This window comes from Nomascus leucogenys, chromosome 21, assembly GCF_006542625.1.
Source record: "Nomascus leucogenys isolate Asia chromosome 21, Asia_NLE_v1, whole genome shotgun sequence".
Taxonomy (NCBI): Eukaryota; Metazoa; Chordata; class Mammalia; order Primates; family Hylobatidae; genus Nomascus; species Nomascus leucogenys.
The window spans coordinates 49,719,608-49,744,993 of NC_044401.1; the positions used below are offsets into that span (position 1 = coordinate 49,719,608).

Consider the following 25,386-nt stretch of genomic DNA (forward strand, 5'->3'; position numbering starts at 1 on the left):
TGCAGTGGCGCAATCTCGGCTCACTGCAAGCTCCGCCTCCCGGGTTCACACCATTCTCCTGCCTCAGCCTTTCTGAGTAGCTGGGACTACAGGCGCCCACCACCACGCCCGGCTAATTTTTTGTATTTTTAGTAGAGACGGGGTTTCACCGTGGTCTTGATCTCCTGACCTCATGATCCGCCCGCCTCGGCCTCCCAAAGTGCTGGGATTACAAGCGTTAGCCACTGCGCCCGGCCCGCCAGATGGTGTGTTTTTAAACTCTCCACATAGTGATAGATGTCACATGGCTATCAAATACCTAAATCCATATTACAGCTGGGTTTTATTTTATTTTATTTCTTAGAGACAGGGTTGTGCTGTGTTGCCCAAGCTGGTGTGCAGTAGTGCAATCATAGATCACTGCAGCCTCAAACTCCTGGGCTTAAGGGATCTTCCCACCTCAGCCTCCCGAGTAGCTAGGACTGTGGACACACGCCACCTCGCCCATCTAATTTTTAAATTAAATTAATTTTTTTTTTTTTTTTGTAGAGATGGGGTTTCACTTAGTTGCCCAAGCTGGTCTTGAACTCCTGGTTTCAAGCAATCCTCCCGCGTCAGCCTCCCAGAGTGTTGGGGTGACAGAAGTGAGCTACCATGCCTGGCCTACAGTTGGGTTTTATAACATTCCCTCCTACTTGAAAGCCCAGAGTTCTGTGACTTTCAAACTCTTGGTAGCAAATATGAAACATCTATTATGTTGATTTAGTGCAGAGCTGGCACTAAAATTTAATCATGTTGTAGCTGGCTCTTTTTATGGGCTAGTTTTATTTAGGAGGGCCTGCCTTGATTAGTCATATATCCAAATTCAGGTAAGGATGAGTGTAAAGAATTTCCATGGAGTGAGTAATTGAACCTTTGGTTCTCAAGGATTGGTAGTATATTCCTGGTCACATAGTACATAGACCTGGGTCCTCTACTTCTTGGTTACCCAACTTTAAGTCACGTTGTTTTTGGTTTTGCAGTGCAGTTTTTACTGGCTACAAATTTAGAATATTGACATGTATTGTTATAAAAGCAAAAATAGCAGTAGCAACCCTGCAGGAATTCTGACTAATAGATATCACGTAGATAATCTGTATTTGTCTCTTTTGCCAGGTTTATGACACCTCTGATGGCACCTTACTTCAGCCCCTCAAGGGACACAAAGACACTGTGTACTGTGTGGCATATGCGAAGGATGGTAAAAGGCTGCTCTGGGTTTCCATTCTCTATAATGGCCTCATCATTGTTCACTTTTCTCCTTAGTCACTTTTTAATTATTTCTGGTAAGCTAGAGTATAACTTGCAAGTTCAGAAGATAGTGAAGTTGTTGACTTCAGTTTGGTTATTCAATCTAGCAAGTATTTATTGAGGCCATCTATGTTCCAGGCACTGTTCAAGGTGCTTGAGATACTTCAGAGAAAAAACGGTGGTCCTTCCCCTTATGGGGCTTCTGTTTTATGGGGTGCTGGTAAGAAGTGAGGGAGGAAGAAAGTATGAGGGAAGATATACAGTAAACATAGTAAAAAGGTAAATTAAGCAGTATGCTGGAAGGTGAAAACTTTATGGAAGAAAAAGTAGAGCAGAATGAGGGGGATTGAGAGTGCTGGGCAGGGCAGGGGGTTGGGTGCAGTATTGAATTAGACTAGTGAGGGTGGGCTCATTGAGATGAGGACAGGTGAGCAAAGACTTTGAAGTCAGGAGGCAATGAGATTGTGCCAGTGGGCATCTGGGGGAAGAGAGCTCTTTGCAGAGGAAGAGCCATTGCAAAGGCCCTCAGGTGTGGGTGTGGCTGCTAGGAGCTGGATCAAAGAGAATCAGGAATTGTAGAGGATGAGGATAAAGTGGTAACAGACATGGGGTGGTCAGATCAGGCTGGCCGTCATAAAGATTTTGATTCTCAGTCAAAATGAAACTACTGAAAGGTCTTCAGCAGAGGAGGGATCTGATCTGATTTATATTTTAAAAGGATCCGTCTAGTTGCTGAGTTGGAAACAACCTGCAAGAGGTGAGGGTTGGGACATCTGTGTGAGGAAGTATCATCCAGACAAGGGGTGATGGTGGCCCAGACCTCTGTGGGGTCAGAGGAGGCGGTGAGAAATGATCAGACTCTGGATATAATGGGAGGGTGGAGCCAACTGGATTGTCTGACAGATTGGATATGGGCTATGAAGAAAAAGGAGTCAGAGTTTTTGACCTGAGGACTGAAAGGTTGGAGTTGCCCCCCCACTGAGATGGGAAAGACTGCAGGTAGAGAAGACTTATAGTTGAAGATCAGAAATTCAGTTTTATACATGCTGAATTTGAGAAAAGTTGATGATGCAGGAGAGGGGAGAGAACTGCTGGAACAGAGTTGTTGAGTAGGCAAGAGGAGATGGGATCTAGGGCATAGACGGGGTATTTGCTTTAGATAGGGGCATGGTAGGAACTGCAGAGGCCAGCAGATGGGGACAATGTGGTAGTAGGAATCTAACAGAAATTCTCAATTCCATTTTTTTTCTTTTCCTTCAATGAAATAGGAAGCAACATCAACTGAGAGTGACAGTGGGGAAGGGAGGTTTCAGAGAGTTGAAGAGAAAGGAAAAGTGTAAAATCACTGCCTCAGAGAATGGGAGAGTGAGTGGACCCAGGAGGTGTAGTGAGATCCCCAGTGACATGAAGGGTCCTCTTGAAGGTTGTGATCATGAATTGAAAGTGAGATTAGTTGGTGTGATTGTTTCTTTTTCTCCAGCCGTTTTGAGCTGCATAGTTGTAGAGGCAGAAGAGTGAATTTAACCAGAGGTGGTTTTGCAAGCACATTTGAAGATGAAGTTAGGAGGGCAAGGGAGCAGAAAGTGTATACAGATAAATAATGATGTACATTAACCTTGAATTGTTGGCTGAATAATGAAGGGAGAGAGGACAGCAATGGAGAAGTAGTAGGTTCTGGTGGGGTTGAAGGATTGTTACAGTTGGGGTACCAGGGGGTTGGGAAGGAAGGGAAGTGGTGCATGAAACTGAGATTTAAATTTATTTAAAAATAAATCCATGTTGTCCCACAGCATAGGATTAGTGGGAAGAACATGGGCTTCGGAATGAGACAGTTGTGAGTTCCGACCCCAACCCAACACCAGAATTCTGTGAGTTTGAGTTGGTTATTGAGTCTGAGTCACGATTTCTTCATGTGTCAAATGGATAACATTTAGAGAGAACATTCTGTAGCCACTGCCAAGAAGTCACAAAATTGTAATATTATAATGCTTGAATGAACCTTGGAGATTATTCCAGTCCCAGGTTTTTAACTTCTTTTGGCTGATGGGCCTCTTTGGTAATCAGATGGAAGCTTTAGACCACTTTCTAAAAAGATGCAAATTCTTCATGTATATGCAGAATTTCGTGCATATAATTTTAGTCTGATTAGTCCAGTCTCTTCACTTTAGCCCTGCGTAAAGACATAAACAATTGGCCGGGCATGGTGGCTCATGCCTGTAATCCTACTGTAATCCTAAAGCTCCAGGAGCCTGAGTTGGGAAGATTGCTTAAGGCAGGAGTTTGAGACCAGCCTGCGCAACATAGTGAGACTGCCTAAAATCTGGCCTGGGTGACAGAGCTAGACTCCGTCTCTTAAAAAAAAAAAAAAAAAAAAAAAAAAAAGACGTGTGACTTGCCAAGGCCATGCAGCAGATTGGCCCAAAGACAAAACTAATTTCTTGCTTCATAGTCAGGTGTGCCATACCATGGTAGTCATATTTATGTGTGTGTGTGTGTGTGTGTGTGTGCGTGCGTGTGCATGTTTGAGTTCAAGTTCAGAATAATGTTTTAGGGAGACCTGTGAGGAGGGAGCCTGGAGAGCTGAACTGTTTCTGTCTCATCCTAGCGGCTGTTGAGGAACGTGGGCCAGTCCAGGGCCCAGTGTAAGGCCCAGTAGGTACAGAAGAGCTATTGGGCCTCTGGTGCCTCTGGTGTTTATAAGCATAGCAGGGCTCTTTGATGTGCAACACAATTAAGGCACTTGAGGATGTCAGAGTGTGACCCATCAGTAGTGGCATTTGCACAGCACTTTGCAGAGTCCCGTCACACACATTTCATTTGATGCTCCCAACAACTCTCTGAAGCAGGCAGCAAGGGGACTCTTATCTCTGCTCAAAGATGAGAAAACAGACTTGGAGCAATTACAGGTGATGGTGGCAGAGGCAGGCCTAACTCAGGTCCTCTGACTGCAGAGCCCTAGTTCTTTCTAGTGTATCATGCTGCCTCTTCATGACACCTGTATAATGATTAAGAAGTCTTTTAGTCCTCAGAACTGGTTTTTTCCTCTTAGACCTGAAGATTGAGATACACTGAATTCCAGCTTTGCTCTTTAAGTCTGCTTGTTTCTGATTTCTCCCTTAAGTTTAATAAGTTTTTTTTGGTTTTTTTTGAGATGAAGTCTCGCTCTGTCGCCCAGGCTGGAGTGCAGTGATGCAATCTCGGCTCATGGCAACCTCCGACTCCCTGCTTCAAATGATTCTCCTGCCTCAGCCTCCTGAGTAGCTGGGACTACAGGCGCGTGCCACCACGCCCAGCTAATTTTTGTATTTTCAGTAGAGACAGGGTTTCACTATGTTGGTCAGGCTGGTCTCAAACTCCTGAACTCATGATCCACCCACCTTGGCCTCCCAAAGTGCTGGGATTACAGGCGTGAGCCACCGCGCCTGGCCCAAGTTTAATAAGTATTTAATGAGCAACCATGATATAAAAGTATGTAAGACATAGTTTTTTTGTTCAAGAAAAACAATATAATATGAAGAAATAATAGAAATAGCTAATTTTTTTTTATTCTATTCCAGGCCCAGTTCTAAGCATCATAGGGGTTAGGGGTGCCACTACCTGTGCAATAAAAAATCTGCATGTAATTTCTGAACCCCCCAAAACTTTACTATTAATAGCTTACTGTTGACCAGAAGCCTTACCTGTAACATAGTTAACACATTTTTAATATTATATGGATTATATATTGTATTCTTAAGTAAGCTAGATAAAATGTTAATTGAGAAAAAAGAAAAATATATTTACTCTTCATTAAATGGAAGTGGATTATCATAAAGGTCTTCATCTTCATTGTCTTCAGGCTGAATAGGCTGAGGAGGAGGAGGAGGAGGAGGAGGAGGAAGAGGGATTGGTAATGCTGTGCCAGGGAGACAGAGGCAAAAGAAAATTCACATATAAAAGTGGACTCATGTAGTTAAAACTCATGTTGTTCAGGGGTCAACTGTATGTACACACATACATACACTCATTTAATCTTCACACCAACCATGAGGTAAATACTAACGTTGTATCCATTTTTCAAATAAGGAAATGAAAGCATAGAGCTCTTCAGTAGCTTGTTTGGGTCATGCAGCTGGTCAATGAGATCTCTAGGAATTCTGACCCAGAGACTCTGAGCCCAAAGCTTATGCTTTTCATCACCATCACCTGCTACCTACCAGAATGAGGGAGAAGTGATGGAGATAGTAAGAGCAGTTTCTTTGTTTATTTAGTATTTGCAGCAATATCATACGGCTCACCCTAATATCTGCTATTTCAGCTACTATAAAAGATACTTGGCTGGGTGTGGTGGCTCATGCTTGTGATCTCAGCACTTTGGGAAGCCAAGGCGGGTGGATCACGAGGTCAGGAGTTTGAGACAAGCCTGGCCAACACAGTGAAACTTCGTCTGTACTAAATATATAAAAATTAGCCAGGCATGGTGGTGTGTGCCTGTAATCCCAACTACTTTGGGAGGCTGAGGCAGGAGAATTGCTTGAACCTGGGAGGCGGAGGTTGCAGTGAGCCGAGATTATGCCACTGCTCTCTGGCCTGGGTGACAGAGCTAGACTCCATCTCAAAAAGGGCCAGGCATGGTGACTCATGCCTGTAATCCCAGCACTTTGGGAGGTGGATCACCTGAGGTCAGGAGTTCGAGACCAGCCTGCCCAACATGGAGAAACGCTGTCTCTACTAAAAATACAAAAAATTAGCCGGGTGTGGTGGTGGGCGCCTATAGTCCCGGCTACTCGGGAGGCTGAGGCGGGATAATCACTTGAACGGAGGTTGCGGTGAGCCGAGATCGTGCCAGTGCACTCCAGCCTGTGCAGCAGAGTGAGACTTAGTCTCACTAAGGTACTTTAAAGGTACTTTACAGATACTATCTTAGTTGACTCCCACAAAAAGACCCTGAAGTAGATATTGTTCCTCTGTGTTTCAGATGAAGGCATTGAGGCTCAGAGAACAGTGACTTGCCCAAGGTCACCTTCCACTTGCCCTGTGAATAAAGTCTAAAAGTCCTTAAGATGTACAGAATGTGGCGCATACTTACCTTTTAATCTTCATCTCTCACCAGAGTAGGTGAAGACCCCGTTATTTGCTGCCGTGGTACCGTGATCCTCTTCCAAATGCTTATAAATGTGTAACAGTGTAATTAATAACAAATTACTTGTTATATGTTGCCTCTCTCCAGTCTGTTCCTTCATAAAGCCCAAATAGTATGAAAATGCAAATCTGATCTATCACTCTTTGCTTAAAACCTCTCTTTGGCTTCCCATTGCTTTAGGATAAAGAGGAAGGCCTCTAATGTGTCCCTGAGGTCCCAAGAGATCTTTCCACAACCCACCTCACCCTTCCCTCACTTCCATGATGACTCCGCTCATTCCCTCAGACATGCCAGGCTTTTCCTGCTTCAGGGCCTTTGCACATCTGTTCCATCCATGTGGATGGGTCTTTCTCCTCTCTACATCTGGCTAAGCTCTGCTCATCCTTTAGGTCTCCACTGAAGGATCTCATCCTTAGAGAAACCTTCCCTCATCTAAATTAGGTGCCCCAGGAGATGTCGACCAAAGGGTAGTTTCAGTCAGACAAAAGGAGTACATTTTTGAGATCTGTTGCACAGCATGGTGACCACAGTTAATAATAGCGTATATTTCAAAACTGGTACAGGAATAGTGTTTTTTTTTTTTTTTTTTTTGAGATGGAGTCTTGCTCTGTCGCCCAGGCTGGAGTGCAGTGGCGCGATCGCGGCTCACTGCAAGCTCCACCTCCCGGGTTCACGCCATTTTCCTGCCTCAGCCTCCCGAGTAGCTGGGACTACAGGTGCCCGTCACCAGGCCGGCTAATTTTGTTTTTGTATTTTTAGTAGAGACGGGATTTCACTGTGTTAGCCAGGATGGTCTGCATCTCCTGACCTTGTGATCCACCCACCTTGGCCCTCCAAAGTGCTGGGATTACAGGCGTGAGCCACCGTGCCCGGCCAGGAATAGATTTTAAATGTTCTCACTATAAAAAATAAGCATCTGCAGTGATGGATATGTTAATTAGCTTAATCATTCTTCAATATGTATGTATTATAAAATATCACATTGTACTTTATAAGTAGATATAATTATTACTTGTCAAAAATAAAAATTTAAGTAAAAAAGTAAATCAGGTTCCCCAGTTATTCTCTTTCATAGGATCTGTGTCTTACCATGTTGTATTTGTGTTAGATTAACTTGATGTGTACTTCTTACACTAAACTGAACTTTATGAAAGTAGGGATCATGTGTGTTTTAATCATTACTTAATCCCTAGCACAGAACATGACAGCTACATGTAGTAGGCCCCCAATACATCTTTGTTTACTCAGTGTCAGACAAAGCAGGTTTGGAACCCAAATATTCTGACTCCAAGGTCCTGCCTCCCAGTACTGATAAGAAGTAGTAAAGAAGCTAACACTTATTAGGTACCTTAAAGAACTAGTTTTCTAAAGAATTCTCTCTGGGAAATGCTGGTTTAAGATAAATGTAAGACTTTCCATTTTAAAAACACTTTTAGGCAAGCGCTTTGCTTCTGGATCAGCTGACAAAAGCGTTATTATCTGGACATCAAAACTGGAAGGCATTCTGAAGTACACGTAAGTAACCATTTAGGTGTACAGTATTATGAGTTTGATGCTTATTGAATAATTGCAGCAAAAGCCTCTTAGAAAAGATGTAGGAGAAAACTTTTTTCTCTTAAGTTGAACTTGAAATTAAGTTGTGGGTGTGTGTGGTTGGTATAGGAAGGTTGAGTAGTGAATAAGTTAATGAATATTTCTTGGCCACTTACTGGCGTGGCCGGCACTGGGCTAGGTGCTTTCATGTAGCTCATCTCAGTTCATCTGACATTGTAGAGTTTATCCCACCCCCAACCTGTCATCTTCCAGTGTCCCTGTTTCAGAGAATGGCCTTATATCCACCCAGAGTCAGATGTCAGAAACTTGGGGTCAGTGTGCTCCAGGCCTCCTCTTACTGTTGGGGATCTGCTGTGTTCTTCCCCATTCCTCTACTAGTTGGTCCCTACTTACCCTGCAAATCTCAGACTCAAATGTCACTTTCTTTGTAAGGACTTTCCTGCCTCTCTAGACTGGAGCAGGTCTCTTTCGAGGCATTTCTCACAATTGCAGTTTTAGATTTATTCTGGTGACTGATCAGTATTGCTCATCAGCCTGTAAGTTCCATAAGAGCAGATACTGCATCTATTTTTTGTTTTGTTTTGCTTTTTTTGAGACGGAGTCTTGCTCTGTTGCCCAGGCTGGAGTGCAGTGGCGTGATCTCAGCTCACTGCAAGCTCCACCTCCCGGGTTCACGCCATTCTCCTGCCTCAGCCTCCCGAGTAGCTGGGACTATAGGCGCCCACCACCACGCCCAGCTAATTTTTTGTATTTTTAGTAGAGATGGGATTTCACCATGTTAGCTAGGATGATCTCGATCTCCTGACTGCATCTATTTTTTTTTTCTCACTCTTGTGTCCCTGATACAATGCCTAGCCCATAGTTGGTACTCACCAATTTTCCTTCCTTCCTTCCTTCCTTCCTTCCTTCCTTCCTTCCTTCCTTCCTTCCTTCTTTCCTTCCTTCCTTCCTTCCCTCATTCCTTTTCAGTCTTCCTCTGTCTTCCAGGCTACAGTGCAGTGGTACCTAGCTCACTGCAACTACAACCTCCCAGGCTCAAATAATCCTCTTACTTCAGCTTCCCAAATAGCTGGAACTGCAGGTGCACACCACCACACCTGGCCAATTTTTAAATTTTTTTTTTTCTTGGTAGAGACAGGGTTTCACTTTGTTGCCCATACTGGTCTTGAACTCCTGGGCTCAAGCAGTCCTCTTAAAGTACTGGGATTACAGGTATGAGCCACTGCACCTGGCCTCTTTTCAACTGTGGTAAAATATACATGACATAAAATTTATCATATTAACTACTTTTTAAGTTTACAGTTTAATGTTAAATACATTTACATTGTTGTGCAACCAATCTCCCAAACTCTTTTATCCTGCTAAACTAAAATTCTGTATCCTTCAAATATCTACTCACCCTACTCTCCTACCTCCAACCCCTGAAAACCACCATTCTACTTTCTGTCTCTCTGAATTTGACTGCTTTACATACCTCATATAAGTAGAGTCATACAATATTTGTTCTTTTGTGGCTGGGTTATTTCATTTCACGTAATGTCCTCAAGGCTCATCTGTGTTGTAGCATGTGTCAGAATTTACTTCCTTTTTTTCTTTATTATTATTTTTTTTTATGAAGACGAGGTCTCACTATGACTCCTGAACTCAAGCAATCCTTCTCCCTTGGCCGCCCAAACTGCTGGGATTACAGGTGTGAGCCACTGGGCTCAGCTTCCTTCCTTTTTAAGTCTGAATATTATTCTGTTGTATATATAGACCACATTTTCTTTATCCATTCATCTGTTGATGGACACTTGTGTTGCTTCCGCCTCTTAGCTATTATGAATAATGCTGCTATGAACATGGGTGTACAAATCAACAAACAATTTTTGAAGGAATGAATGAATGAGTGAAGTTGTAAGTAAAGCATTACCCACAAGTGAAGGACTAAAACTGGGGCTGAGACGCCATGCATGGTACATGATTTGCTCAGCTTTCATTGTGGTCTAAGGATTTGTCATGTTTCCAGATCTTGGTCTGTGATGTCTTCATTGCACCTCCATCTTATATTTCTGGGCCTCCACAAAACAGTAAGAATAACAGCCACAAATAAAGCACCTAAAGGCCAAGGTGGGAGGATTGCTTGAGGCCAAGTGTTCAAAACCAACCTGGCCAAAAGTGAGTCCCCATCTCTATAAATAAGAAAACAGTGGATGAGGAGAAGGAGAATTAATTCTTTAGGAGTAGGAGAATTAATTTCTGTGCTTTTTGTTGGTCACTTGCAGAAGAGCATGTGGTCTAAAGTCAGAGGTTGTGGGCTCATTATTAAAATCTTCAGTTGTAGCCACTGAAATGTTTGTGGTTTGCTGCATAGTAATCTACAGTTGTTTACTTCCCAGGCACAATGATGCTATACAATGTGTCTCCTACAATCCTATTACTCATCAACTGGCATCTTGTTCCTCCAGTGACTTTGGTACGTTCTGATTCCTGATGTCCTGTCATGGAATAACTGAAAATCTGGGCTAAAAATGCTGAAATGCATTCAGAATATGGTGATTTTATCCTGAGAGAGTTAATACTACTTCTCTACCTTCAATGGCTGAGGGGAGGCTGACAATTATTCTTTAAATTGTGTGGAAACCAAGACAGTGAATGGTGACCTTTACTCTGGTAAGACATCAGAGACTACACGAAGGGCCCCAGAAAAGGAAATGGTAAGAAGATTGGGAGGGCACAGGCATAACTTGGTGTTGCTGCCTTTGAGAAGCCTTCCCTTGGTGTTGCTGCCTCTGGGAAGCCTTCCCTGACTCACCCTGGCAGAGACAGTGCAGTTGTCCTCACCTTTGTATTGACCCACATCTATGTGTATGTGAAATTCTTCACTGTTGCAGTTGTACTTCTTGTGCAGTTTGTCATCATTAGTTGTTTAGGTGGCTGTAGCTGTCCTCCCTAAGGGGCTGAACACCTTGAGGAGTTCATCCTGGCCACTGTCCCGTGCCAGCATTACAGCACTGGTGTAGTACTGGCACAAAAGAGGTGTCAGTAAAATGTCTATGGAGGGAGGAAGGGAGTGAAATTGGGCAGAGGCTTGTAGGTTATTTCCATTAATGGTTGATTCTGTTTTCAGCTCTTTCAGTCTGTGTTCCTTGCTAGTGGATACAATGAAGTCACTAGATGAGGAGTCGGAGGCCTAATCCCTCTCAGTGTTTCAGTTCCCTTACCTAAAAGGTGCATGCTACTCACTGTGTCTCACTGGTACGGTTCTGGTTCTGAGGTTCAAAAGAGAGAATGGAATTGAAAGCCAGTTGTATAAGTACATGGAAAAAGGCCTGTCATTTGTTTAACATATAGCATTTTCTTCATGTAAAGCACTGGTCTGTGTGCTTACGCTGGAATACTAAAAAGACAAGGCCGGGCGCGGTGGCTCACGCTTGTAATCCCAGCACTTTGGGAGGCCGAGGCGGGCGGATCACGAGGTCAGGAGATCGAGACCACGGTGAAACCCCGTCTCTACTAAAAATACAAAAAAATTAGCCCTGCGTGGTGGCGGGCGCCTGTAGTCCCAGCTACTCCGGAGGCTGAGACAGGAGAATGGCGGGAACCCGGGAGGCGGAGCTTGCAGTGAGCCGAGATAGCGCCACTCCACTCCAGCCTGGGTGACAGAGCGAGACTCCGTCTCAAAAAAAAAAAAAAAAAAAAAGACAAAATAGAATCCCTACTCTCAAGGAGCTTGTGGTCTTAGGGGAAGGTGGGATTTAAAAAAATATAATATTAAGTACTAGTATTTGTTGAATGCTTGCAGTGTGCTAGGCCCTGTTCTAAGGATTAGAAATGAATTTCTATTTGAGCTTTATGACAGTCCCTGAGGTGTCAGGTATTATGCTCATTCCCACCGTACTGATGAAAAAGAGGTAGAGGTCCCTTAGCTAGTTAAGTGGAGGAACCAGGGCTTGGACCTTAGACCAGGTGATTGCATACAGAGCCTGCTCTGCTAAGCACTGCTGAAGGAGGCCCAGGAGGAAAGAGTTTCTTCTAGCTGGGGGCTCCAGGCAGGCTTAGTGGAACACAGATAACATGTGCACAAGTCAAAGTGTTTGGAGGAAGCATTCTGGACCAGGGGAAAGGCAAAAAATAACAACTTGTTTGATGTTGCACTTGGCTATATATTTGTGCACTGGAGTTACCTTCTTGATGGTACTTCGCAACTTGGCAAATAGAAGAATTTGCTTATGTTGTCTAGACATACACTTGTTGCTGTGAGGCACTGAGCCAGAGCATCTGGGACAGGGGGGAGCAAGCCTTAGGTGACCAGTGTGCCATGGAAGAGGCACAGCTTAGATAGGGTCATGTGTTGTGATTGAGACCTATGAAAGAAAACTAGATTTTCAGAAAGCATCATTGTTATGTTAAATGCTAGGTTATACTCTGGTTGCAATGTCAGAGTTATGAACAGTGAAATTGTCATTTCTTTGAGAGTCAAATCCCTGAAAAGTTGGCTAGAACTTTACCAATCTATCTTATTTTCCTTCTGAAAGAATTATAGATTCATAGTAAGTTAGAAAGATGGTACCAAGAAGTCTATGTACTTTTCATCCGGTTTCCCCCAGTGGATCCATCTTATGTAACTATTATACAATATCAAGACCAGGAAACTGAGACTGGCACAAAGTGTGTATATTATATAGTTCTGTTGTTTTATTGCATGTGTAGATTACCACCAGTGCAACACAGAACTAAGCCATCACCATGCAGTTACCACTTACTGTCATATCTACTCACCTTACCTCCAGTTATCTCCAAACCCTGGTAACCACAAATCTGTTCTCCATTTCTATAATTTTGTCATTCAAGAATGTTATATAAATGGAATCATACAGTATATGACCTTTTGAGATTATGTTTTTTCATTCAGCATAAAGTCCTGGAGATCCATCTAAGTTTTTGTATGTTTCAATTATTTGTTCCTTTTTATTGCTGGGCAGTATTCCAACCAATCCATCTTCTTTTATATTATTGTGCATTGAAGGGTTGTGGTCTCCTGAACAGAAGTCTGTCTCTAAACACAAATCAAGCAGCAAGATCATCTGCTGCAGGTAAGTGCAGTTCTGATGACAAGATTTATGTTCCTTCATCTTCCACACAGACTCTCAAAATCCAATTATTTCATGCAGCAGAGAAGGTCTTGTGTTAAGTAGTTGGTTTAGGCCTCTGTATTTCCTTTTTTCTTCTTTTTTCGTCTCCTCGTTGGGAAAGACTTGTGCCTTTGATCATGAAGCAAAAGAGAACTACAAGTTGCCTTCATGCAGTTACCTAGCAACAAACCTCAACATTCAGCTATACTGAGTGGAGGCTTGTTGAAAACGTGAGGCTGTCATTGTCCAGGGAGCATGTGTGGGGAAGAAAGCTTTCCCTCCCACACTTTGATGCTAGACCTGGAGTAGAATCCAGAATCTGTCATTGACAGGCCATGTGACCTCAGGAAAGTTACTAAATCTTTCTGAGCTGGAGCTTTATGTTCCTCATCTGACAAATAGGGATAAAAATACTGACTTGATGAGATTGTTGTGAAATGCACACAAACTCATGTGTGTAAAGTGTGCAGGACAGTACCTGGCGTACAGTAGACCCTCTAAATGGTAGCTATTCTTGCTGTTCAGCTTCCAGGAGTATATCCCTTCCGTTCAGCAGCTGTTGAGCACCTTCTACAAAGCAAGCACTATTCTAGGGGTTGGAAGACACCAAGTCTGTTCTTAAGGTGCTCTTTAAATGGGAGGGGATTGAGATGGAGAGTGGGAAGTGGTGGCTGGCCCAGAGATGTAGGCACAAGCTAAGGGCTGTCATAGAGGTATGTACAGAGGGCTGGGGGAGCTCAGAAAAAGGCACCAAATGGTGCCTTCACTTCTCACTGTTCATTACAGAATTAAATAGCATTTTAAGTTTGATCCTCTGACTTTATGTCAGGACTGGCAATAATGAAACCATATCCCAGCTGTTGCTGCCTCATCAGACTTTTATTTCAAACCAAGGCATCATCCTCACTAGTTTTACCTTCTGTGGGGTGCTTCCCCTATTCTCATGCCTTTTGTTGGTTGTGTGCACAGCTGGACAAATGATGGTCAGTACCTGGCGCTGGGGATGTTCAATGGGATCATCAGCATACGGAACAAAAATGGTGAGGAGAAAGTGAAGATCGAGCGGCCAGGGGGCTCCCTCTCACCAGTATGGTCCATCTGCTGGAACCCTTCAAGGTACTCTTAAAGTTGTCCTCCTTCTAGAACAAACACCATCACGAAGAAGAGCTTTTTGTCTTCCTGAGGTCTCCCTACATTCAAAGGCTTCTCACTTCACTTGAATGGTCTGTTTTAGAACCCATCCCATTTGTATGGATTTTTTTTTAACAGTCCTGCTACCTGAGAATGTATGGAATTTATTAAGAGCCTCCTCAGAAGTTGAGTTTTGGAATGAATCCTGGAGATTTTAGCAAAGCAGATGAGCTATTTAGGCCAGGACAAAGTGTGTGTGTGGCGTATGTGTGTGCGCACATGTGCATGCACACATGTGTATGTGCACATGTACATGAGTATGGTGTGTGTATGTGTGTGTGTGGTGTGTGAGTGATGCAGCAGGACCATTTCTTTATGAATCAATAGTGGAGCTCTTTGCTGTGGCTTTATTTTTGCCTTTCCTTTTTTAGTTCTTCCCTCCAAGTTTGGGCAGAATATGTGCCCACCTGTTAATAAATAGCTTTTTCATGAGCCTTTTTTTGCCCTTGTCAGAAAGTCAAAATTAAGTCTACAGATGTCCCTAAAGCCTAGAGATACACGAACAATTGGCACCTATCTTCTCAAATTTTATACACACTTTCCTATGTCCATGTGACTTTGAGAGTAAACTAATTACATGCTCTTTTTCTTTTCTTCTTTTTTTTTTTGAGATGGAGCCTCGCTCTGTTGCCCAGCCTGGAGTGCAATGGCGCAATCTCAGCTCACTGCAACCTCTACCTCCCGGGTTCACGCAGTTCTCCTGTCTCAGCCTCCTGAGTAGCTGGGATTACAGGTGCCTGCCACCACGCCTGGCTAATTTTTTGTCACCACCACGCCTGGCTAATTTTTTGTATTTTTAGTAGAGACGGGGTTTCACCATGTTGGCCAGGCTGGTCTTGAACTCCTGACCTCAGGTTATCCACCCACCTCAGCCTCCCAAAGTGCTGGGATTACAGGTATGAGCCACTGCGCCTGACCTTATATGCTCTTTATATATCCTATAATATTATTAAACCATCAATATCCTTTACAGAGTCCTCTGAAAGTAAATTAAAGGTCCTACTTGTTTACCAGCTCAATGTCATTTTACAGATGGTTGCCTACTTGATTTAGAAGGTTGTTTGGAAGGTTATTATGCATCTTCCTGAATAATTTTGTCTGGCCCATGCTGTACCATGCATGTCTAATGCTGTCAAAGGCCATTAGCCTGCCCCAGAGTTCCTGCTGTTTGATTTGTGGCTGCAGAGGACTTGGTGGCTCTAGGCTACCATTTTTAATTCATGAGAAGCAGGAGGCCCTGTATACCTGGTGGCTGTCCTCCTCCAGGTGGGGTTCAGGGGCTTCTTTTATTTTTTATTTTTATTATCTTTTTTTTTTTGTTTTTTATTTATTTATTTATTTTTTTTGAGACGGGGTCTCACTCTGTTAACCAGGCTGGAGTGCAGTGATGCGATCTTGGCTCACTGCAACCTCCGCCTCCCAGATTCAAGCAATCCTCTCACCTCAGCCTCCAGAGTAGCTTGGATCACAGGCACATGCCACTACACCTGTTTAATTTTTTGTATTTTTGGTAGAGACAGGGTTTCACCATGTTGGCCAGGCTGGTCTTGAACTCCTGATCTTGGGCGATTCACTTGCCTCGGCCTCCGGAAGTGCTGGGATTACAGGCGTGAGTCACTGCACCCGGCCCCCAGGGGCTCCTTGACAGGATTTTAAATTATAGTTTTAGTGTAGTTCTAGGCAATGTAATTTTGAACAACTACTTACTGTCTACAGCCGATGGGAGAGTTTCTGGATGAACAGAGAGAATGAGGATGCCGAGGATGTCATTGTCAACAGATATATTCAGGAAATCTCTTCCACTCTGAAGTCAGCAGTGTACAGTAGTCAGGGTAGTGAGGCAGAGGAGGAAGAACCAGAGGAAGAAGACGACAGTCCCAGGGACGACAACTTGTGAGTGTGTCCCAATGAGTGGGAACCCTTCTGGTAAGGGCCCAGGCCCCACACAGATTTACCAGGACAGATGTTAAGCTCCTTGGCCAAGGGAGTGCAGGGACTAGGGGGAACTGTGGGTGAAAGCACCTTCAAAACAAGGAGACACACCCTTAAAACTTGTGTGTGAGTTATAAAGTGATCCTGTGAGAAACTACAGGAAATACTGAAAAGACTAAAGGAGAAAGTTCAACTTTTCTGATAAAACCCCATCCCCTGAGGAAATCACTGTTAGCAATCTAGTGTATTTCTCCTTAGTCTTTTAGTGTGTTCACATAATTAAGTCATATTCTGCTTTTTTTTTTTCACTTAGTGTGAACCCTTTCCAGTAACATTACAAGTCCTTCAAACATGATTTTTAATGGCTGAAGAGTGTGCCCTTTTGTGGATGCCCCATCATTTGACACTTCCTCTATTACTGGACACGTTTCTTAGCCTGTTCCCACACTATCCCTTACCTTACCTTACATTTTCTAGGATGCATGTCAGAGAGGAAGCCCTTACCTTAGCCACAGTCTTCACTCCCAAATCCTGGCTGTCCAGTCATTCTTTCTTCTCTTCAGTCGAGATTGCCTGTAGGGAAAACATGGGCAGGCCAGAGTAGGGAAAGCTGGGTTAGCCAGGATATCTCAGTTGGGCAGTAGAGATCTAGCTTGGGACTTTCCAAACTGTTTTCCATGGTACCTGAGTTTCCTTGGAAGAATCCCACCCTGAGGTCATGGGGGCTGGGAAGTGGGGACAAGTAAAGGAGGAAAGTATGGCTTTGGGTCCCTATCTCAGTGCCTTTGATTGTTTCAACATGAGTTTTTGTTTCGTGAAGAATCCTACTGCCCCAGGAGGAAAAAGGGGGTTGAAAATCACTAATCCATCTCACAAGGACTGAGCCCAGCCCAGAGCCATATGTGGCCTCCCCAAGAGGGCTCACTGGTGGGCTGGGCTCCTGGATTGTGTTTGGACTTTGGACTCCAGTGCCAGTCACACAAAGATCATCTGCAGGCTCCCTCATTAACATCCCTCTCGGTCTTTGTCTCTTTTCCCTTAGTTTTGAGTTAGTGCCTATGACATTTACCACTCTTGGCTGGATTTTACAAACAAGGCTTTACCTTGCCTGCCTACATATCCAGTGGTGCTACCAGGTGACCACAAGACACTGGGGATCAGAAAAGCTGGAATTAATAAACAAAGAGGCAACATTAGGTTGATTAAGACCCAGCCTCAAAGGCTAGGAATGCCTTCCTTTTTTTTTTTTTTGAGAGAGTCTGGCTCTGTCACCCGGGCTGGAATGCAGTGGCACGATCTTGGCTCACTGCAACTTCCGCCTCCCGGGTTCTAAGTGATTCTTGTGCCTCAGCCTCTGGAGTAGCTGGGATTACAGGCGCGCGACACCACACCCAACTAATTTTGTATTTTCAGTAAAGATACGGTTTCCCCATGTTGGCCAGGCTGGTCTCAAACTCCTGACCTCAGGTGATCCACCTGCCTCAACCTCCCAAAGTGCTGGGATTACAAGCGCGAGCCATCACGGGCTGCTGCTTTTCTCTTGAACTAGATTCCCAGGTAGCTTGCTTTCCAGCCTCAGGCAAGGGAGTTTCTCCTGTGTGCTGGTCCTACAGTCCCAGCCCCATGGCACTGATCCCCATAGGTTCTTAGTTTCAAAGACAGTTGTTTTCAGAGAGCCCATTGCTCTTTTTTGAAAATTAGATTCAGTCAGAAACCATTTCACCTGTGCAAGGACCCCCGCCTGCAGGAGAACCTATTTTTAGGTGTTAATTTTCTTTCTTCAGGAAGAGCAAGCAAGTTTCCCTTCTATTAAAAAATGCCTTTGTACTGCAAGAGATGTTTCTCTGCCATGTCCCCACATTTTCTAGTATGTAAGAGAAAAGCAGTCTCAATATTGCAGCCTTGCCTGTCTTAGTGTTGCTCCCCAGTAAGCTGTGAAATGAGAGGTTTATCTTCTTCAGCTGTAGCAGTGTCCCCAGCACCATAAGCTCATAGCAGGGGACTCAGTGAAACAGCAGATCCCAGGAAGGCTGAACCTCAACTCTGCTTCATCCCATAAGACTGATTGATGGGTTGGGCCAAATTATAACTTTTTTTTTTTTTTTTTTTGGAGACGGAGTCTCTCTCTGTCACCCAGGCTGGAGTGCAGTGGCGCGATCTCAGCTCACTGCAAGCTCTGCCTCCCGGGTTCATGCCATTCTCCTGCCTCAGCCTCCCGAGTAGCTGGGACTACAGGCGCCCGCCACCACGCCCGGCTAATTTTTTGTATTTTTAGTAGAGACGGGGTTTCACCGTGGTCTCGATCTCCTGACCTCGTGATCCGCCCGCCTCGGCCTCCCAAAGTGCTGGGATTACAAGCGTGAGCCACCGTGCCCAGCCCCAAATTATAACTTTTGGCCTCAGTAAAGCTGTACAACATTTGACAACCTGAGGCCAGGGTTTTCTTGTTCCTGTTGTTTAAGCCCTTAGAGCTATACTCATCAGCAGGCTGTGGCCCTTCATAACCTCTTTTATCTTCTGTTGATTAGAGAGGAACGTAATGACATCTTGGCTGTGGCTGACTGGGGACAGAAAGTTTCCTTCTACCAACTGAGTGGAAAACAGGTATGTAGCCCTGTACAAATCCAGTTGCAGTCATGCCTGTTACATTTTCATTTTCTGAGATTCTATTACTATTAATTATACATTATCATTGTTAGTTCCTGCTTATTGAGCATTTGCTGTGATACCAGATACTGTGCTCACTGCTTTGCATACTTTATCCTATTTTATTCTTATAAAACCCAATGAAGTGGGTACTACTATCCTTATCAACTTTTTAGAAATGAGTAAACCAGAACTCAGAGCAGTGAAATTATATGCCCAAGATCTCACACAGCTAGTAAATGGTGGAGCCTAGGAGTTAAACCCAGATTGGTTTGACTTTAAAATCTAGCTCTTAGTTTTGACCTTACTTTCCTCTATTCGCTTTCCTTCATTCAACCAACATTTATGAGTACCCACTTAGGAAAGCCCTTTCATAAAGGAGCTGCTGACATAGAGGTGGGAAAGTGATAGCCTCTCCTGCAAGAGCTCACAGGCTGGTGGAGACACACTTGATAGCAAAGAGCCCCTGTGTGGTGTGGTATGTGACACAATAGAAGGCTGTACAGATAGACAGCTTTTAGGGACACAAAAGAGGGTAACATCACTACTTGGTAGAGATGGGAGGTCTTGTTAGAGGTTATCTTTGAGCAGGCTATCTTTGAGTTAGGCTGAGGACATTGGGAATGGTGTTTCAGGCAGAAAAAAAATAGCATGTATCAAGGCAGGAAGGAATGAAAATATATGACAGTTCAGAGAATGGTGAGTTGTACAAGGTGACTGCATCTCAGATTTTGTGACCTGAAGACAGAGCTGAAGAGGAACATGGGGATATGATTTTTTTTTTGATTTTTTATTTTTATTTTTATTTTTTTTGAGATGGAGTCTCACTCTGTGGCCCAGGCTGGAGTGCAGTGGCTCAATCTTGGCTCACTGCAAGCTCTGCCTCCTGGGTCGTGCCATTCCCCTACCTCAGCCTCCTGAGTAGCTGGGACTAAAGGCGCCCACCACCATGCCTGGCTAATATTTTTTGTATTTTTAGTAGAGATGGAGTTTCACTGTGTTAGCCAGGATGGTCTCAATCTCCTGACCTCATGATACGCCCGCCTCGGCCTCCCAAAGTGCTGGGATTACAGGCATGAGCCACCACGCCCGGCCTATGATTTTTTGTTTGTTTGTTTTGAGACAGAGTCTCGCTCTTTTGCCTAGGCTGGAGTGTAATGGTGCAATCTCGGTTCACTGCAACCTCTGCCTCGTGGGTTCAAGACATTCTCCTGCCTCAGCCTCCTGGGTAGCTGGGATTACAGGCATGTGCCACTATGTCCGGCTAATTTTGTATTTTTAGAGGGTTTCTCCATGTTGGTCAGGCTGGTCTCAAACTCCTGACCTCAGGTGATCCGCCTGCCTCAGTCTCCCAAAGTGCTGGAATTATAGGCATGAGCTGCCACCACGCCTGGCCGGGGATGTGATTATAAAGGACCTGAGTAGTGTGAATAAGAAGTTTGAACATCATATACTGTAAGTATTCAGGAGCCATAGGTGGCAGGAAGTGGCATCACAGATTCTTGCTTCAGAAGAATAGCTTGTTTCCATGGAGGGTGGATTAAAATATAGAGAGCATAGTAGTAGGATGACTTATTAGTAGGCAGGAAATGCCAAGGATTAGAGTAAAGGTGCTGGGTACAGGTTTCACACCACAGCCAAGCAAGTGAGAAATGCAACCTGTGCAGTGAAGCCTTTAATTTCGTAGCATCCTTATTCCTCAAAACATGTCATGTAAGAGGGAAGAGTTTTAGATGTGTGTAGCCCAGCTTTTGGGCCATTTCTTCTACCCCTGCCTTACCATTGGTCATTTCTTTTGTATTCGAGTAAAGAAAAGATAAAGGGAGCAGATAACGAAGTGTTTTCTCAGTTTCCCGTGGCTGATTTCCTAAAACTCTCATTTTAATTAACTATCATCTAGTTTCCCTGGCCCTCTCTATTCATCTGCTTAATGTGTGTACGTCATCATTCAACAGATATTTATTGGCACACCTACTGTGTACGAGGCACTGGATATGGGTACTGAAGACTCTTGGAAGCAAATAACCACACTGCAGTGGGAGGGAATGGGGTCTTGTTGCTATGGCCACAGTAGAAAAGAGCTCAACATGGCAGAGGGCCACAGGAAATATCTTGCATGTATGCAGCCCCAGAGCTCATGTTGTGGCCCAAAGTTTCTGCATGATAAGCAACCTTAACCTGCTGAGATGCTAACCCCAACTTGTTTGGGACAGTAAAATTGTTTTCTTGGTGGGTAAGTGTCTTCCCTTCCCAATCTGGGAAGATTTAGAATTAAATATAGGATGATGAAGTAAATCAAACCCATACTTTTGTGTTAGACTGTGTTAGACTGAGGTATAATTTGTGTATTTTTGTCATTTGAAGTGTTAGTAATACTTAAGAGGATCTGGCTTAATAATAATAATAGCAAACATTTATTGAATTCCAGGCATTATATAAACTCTTTACAAGGATTAACTATTTTAATCATTATAACAACCCTATGAGGTAAATACTGTTATCACCATTTTACATGTAAGAAAATCGAAGCACAGAGAGGCTCAAAAATTTGCCTAAAGGCACACATTTAGTCTGTGGTCCACCCTGGTGAAACCCAGGCATACTGATGCCAGAATCCATATTAGAATGTCTATCAGATTAGTCTTGCAATGACCATTTAAAAGTTGTATTGAGTAATTTTATATGTCTGATTTTATTTATGTTTTGAGAAAATGTCTCACCCTGTTACCCAGGCTGGCGTGCAGTGGTATGATCATGGCTAACTGCAGCCTTGACCCCCCTGTGCTCAAGGAATCTTCCCATCTTGGCCTTCCAAGTAGCTGGAACTACAGGCACATGCCACCACACCCTGCTAATTTAAAAAAATTTTTTTTTTTTGTAGAGTTAGGGTCTCCTATGTTGTCCAGGCTGGTCTCAAACTCCTGGGCTCAAATGATTCTTCTGCCTTGGCTTCCCAAACTGCTGGGAATACAGGTGTGAGCTACCATATCTGGCCTACTTCTGATTTTAAGTGGAAAGATATAAGAATTATATTGAAAATGTGTATTATTTAAGGTTCCTAAGCAATATTAGAATGCGTAAGCAATATGTTACATTTTTCTTCTTGGTGTTCACTGAGCTTTTTGAATCTACACATTGATATCTTTCTGTCTTTCACCAAATGTGAAAACATTTTGGCCATGATTTCTTGAAATATTTCTTCTCCCTTCTTTCCTTTCCTCTGGAACTCTAATTACACTTACATTAGACCTTCTGTTATTGTTCTCCAAGTCATCGAGGCCCTGTTATTATTTTTTTAAATCCCTTCTTTTCCCTCTGATCTTCAGATTGGAGGATTTCTATTATTCAGTATTAAATTTCATTGACTCTTCTTTAACTTCTAATATTTCTCTTAAGCTCATTCAGTGCATATTTGTTTCAGTTATTATTGCATTTTTCCTTTTCTAGAATTTCCATTTGGTTCTTTTTTCCTTTTTATTCATTACAAGCATATTTTTCTTTATAGCCTTAACCATAGTTATAATAACTCTTTTAAAATTCTCATCTGCAGCTGGGCATGGTGGCTCATGCCTGTAATCTTAGTACTTTTGGAGGCCAAGGAGGGAGGATTGCTTGAGGCCAGGAGTTCAAGACTAACCTGGGCTACATAGAGAGACTCCATCCCTAAAAACAAACAAACAAATTAGCCAGGCGAGGTGGCAGGCACCCATTATCCTAGCAACTCAGGAGGCTGAGGCGGGAGTATTCCCAAGCTGAGGAGTTCAAGGCTGCAGTGAACTCTTACCACTGCACTCCAGCCTGGGTGACAGAGCAAGACCTGTGCCCAAAAAGCAAACAAAAATTCTCATCTGCTATTTCTAACATCTGGGTCGTCATGGTTCATTCTCCATTGATTTTTTTCCCTTGAATATGGTTCACATTTTCCTGCTTTGGGGAATTTTGAATTGTACTCAATATTGTAAGTAATATGTCATACAGACTCATATCCATCATGTTCCTTTGAAGATTATTGTGTATGTTTGTGTGTATATATGTTTAAGCAGGCAGTTTACTTTGCTGGGCTCAAAATCAAAACTCCATGTTTTCAGTGGTGTCAGCAGCTGACATCTCTGTGCAGTTGTTTAGCTGTAGCTAGGCTGCTTGGCATCTTGTCACAGTTTGTAGTTCAAGGGTTTCCAGATATTCAGCGGAGTTTATGTGCAGAATTTAAGCTCTGCTTCTCTTTTCTGGGATTTCCCACTTCACTTTCCGGATGCTGTCGTCCTCCCAAATTCTATATTCACCCAGCATGATGGTGAAGAGGGCTGCCCTCAGGCAAAAACCCTTAAAAAAAAAAAAATGAGAAGTTCACCTAGTGCTTGTTCCCTTCTTCCAAATGTGCATGTGTCTTCAGTTCCTGCCTGCTTTTGGTTGCCCTGAAATGGTTGTTTTTTATAGTTGGTCCAGAGTTTATTGTTGTTACTTGTGGGAGAATTGGTCCGATGGGAACTACTGAGCCATTTCCAGAAGCTGCTAGCCTGCCATGTCGTGATTCATAAGAATTTTTAGTTTTCTTGTTAGGTTTTCAGCATCAGATAAGTGCTAGGGAAAGTTTTGGTTGCCAGGCATTTGAAATTCCTAAACAGGAAAGGAAATTTGAATGTATTAAACTTATAATTGCAGTTTAAATTGGTGTAAGGGGATTAATTTAACTAAGTTTTAAATGGGACTGGATATTTAAGGGATTTTATAATCTGTTCAAAATTGAATTCCTTAAACAGTCAAAGTCAATTGGCTGTTCACTTTAACTAGATTTATAAATAGGAAAATATTTGTAAATTGAACTTAAAAAACTTGAGAAACCAGTTCCCTAAAGTTATTTCTTTTATAAATTCAATATTAGTTTAATAATGTTAATCACAAATAGTCTTTTTATTCACAAAAGACACCCTTGGGGCAGCAAAAAACTCCAGTGGTAATAAGGAACTTGGGCTTTAGTGGGGCAGACCTGATTAACCCTGTGTCTACAGGCAACGAGAGAAGTGCAGTAGGATAGGCGAGCACAAGCGCTGTGGGAGGATGAGGGGATGGGGATTGGAGATGTTCCTGGAGGATATGACACCTGGCAGACAAAATGAGGGAAAGAGCACTCCTGGCTGGGTCTAGGAATGGTGTGGAGTGTAGCACCTGTGAGGATATGGAGGCCTGAAAAAGCATTGCCTGCTTAGGAAACTTACAAGTTCATTTTGGCTGAGAGAATGACCTTGGGGCTGAGCTCGGGAGTTTGACCTTCATCCTAGAAGCTGAGGAAGCACCATCAAGAAAGAGAAAAGACAACCCACAGAATGAGAGAAGTTTTACAACTCATATATCTGATAAGGGACTTGTATCTGGAATATATAAAGAACTATAAAGATAGGGCTGGGCATGGTGGTTCACGCGTGTAATCTCAGTGCTTTGGGAGGCAGAGACAGGGAGATCACTTGAGAACAGAAGTTCAGAACCAACCTGGGTAACATAGTGGGACCCCATCTCTAAAAAAATATATTTTTAATTAGCTGGGTGTGGTAGTATATCCCAGCTACTGGGGGTGGCGAGGGGCTGAGGCAGAGGAATTGAGCCCAGAAGTTCAAGGTTGCATTGGGTTATGATCGTACGACTGCATTCCAGCCTAAGCCACAGAGTGAGACATTTCTCTGTGGCCAATAAGCACATGAAATGATGCCCATATCATTAGCCATCAGGAAAATGCAAATTGGAACCACAATGAGATAATTCACACTCACTAAAATGGAGAAATTGTAATCCTCATACACTGCTAATGCAAATATAAAATGGTGCATTCACTTTGAAAAGTGTAGCAGTTCCTAAAAAGGTTCAACGTAGAGTTTAAAAATAAAAAAATTTAGGCCAGGAGCTATGACTCACTCCTGTAATCCTAGCACTTTGGGAGGCCAAGGTGGGTGGATCGTCTGAGCTCAGGAGTTTGAGACTAGCCTGGACAACAAGGAGAAACATTGTCTCTGCAAAAAATACAAAAATTAGCCAGGTGTGGTGGCACACATCTGTAGTCCCAGCTACTTGGGAGGCTGAGGTAGGAGGATCTCTTGAAGCTGGGAGGTGGAGGTTGCAGTGAGCCAATATCGTGCCACTGCACTCCAGCCTGGGCAACAGAGTCGACCCTTTTTCAAAAAAAAGAAAAAATTTGCCAGGCATGGTGGCACTCACCTATGGTCCCAGCTACTTAGGAGGCTGAGGTAGGAAGATCGCTTGAGTCCAGGAGTTCAAGGCTGCAGTGAGCCGTAATTGCACCACTGCACTCCAGCCTGGGTGACAGAGTGAGACCCCATCTTGAAATAAACAAGAATTAAAAAATAAAGAGAAGTAGTATGGATGTAGTTGCAGAATAAAGGACAGTCTTTAAACTGAATAAGCTCAGCTTTATAAAATACTTTTTTAAAAAGGCGGAGAAAAGAAGCTGAGGGAACCCATTGAACTATAGGAAGAACTATATTTGCAGAGGCAGGGGGGCCTTTGGGAGCAAAACCACCCACAGTCTCCATCTTGGCTGAGGAGCCC

At 43.4% G+C, this 25,386-nt stretch overlaps 1 protein-coding gene across 7 annotated transcripts in view; it reads left to right on the forward strand.

Annotated features, from left to right (window-relative positions):
• Positions 1 to 25,386, forward strand: part of IFT122 (intraflagellar transport 122) — an 80,945-nt gene that overhangs the window by 11,622 nt on the left and 43,937 nt on the right. For 2 of the 7 annotated variants that reach the window (XM_030802143.1, XM_030802144.1), the window contains exons 3-9: positions 1,135 to 1,219; positions 7,828 to 7,906; positions 10,324 to 10,400; positions 12,954 to 13,020; positions 14,029 to 14,175; positions 15,967 to 16,143; positions 18,711 to 18,786. In XM_030802143.1, the coding sequence (XP_030658003.1) occupies positions 1,135 to 1,219; positions 7,828 to 7,906; positions 10,324 to 10,400; positions 12,954 to 13,020; positions 14,029 to 14,175; positions 15,967 to 16,143; positions 18,711 to 18,786 (708 nt within the window). Of the gene's footprint in view, positions 1 to 1,134; positions 1,220 to 1,256; positions 1,305 to 7,827; positions 7,907 to 10,323; positions 10,401 to 12,953; positions 13,021 to 14,028; positions 14,176 to 15,966; positions 16,144 to 18,710; positions 18,787 to 25,386 lie in introns of those variants that run through there. The other 5 variants (XM_030802146.1, XM_030802147.1, XM_030802145.1 and 2 more) reach the window with 4 other exon arrangements.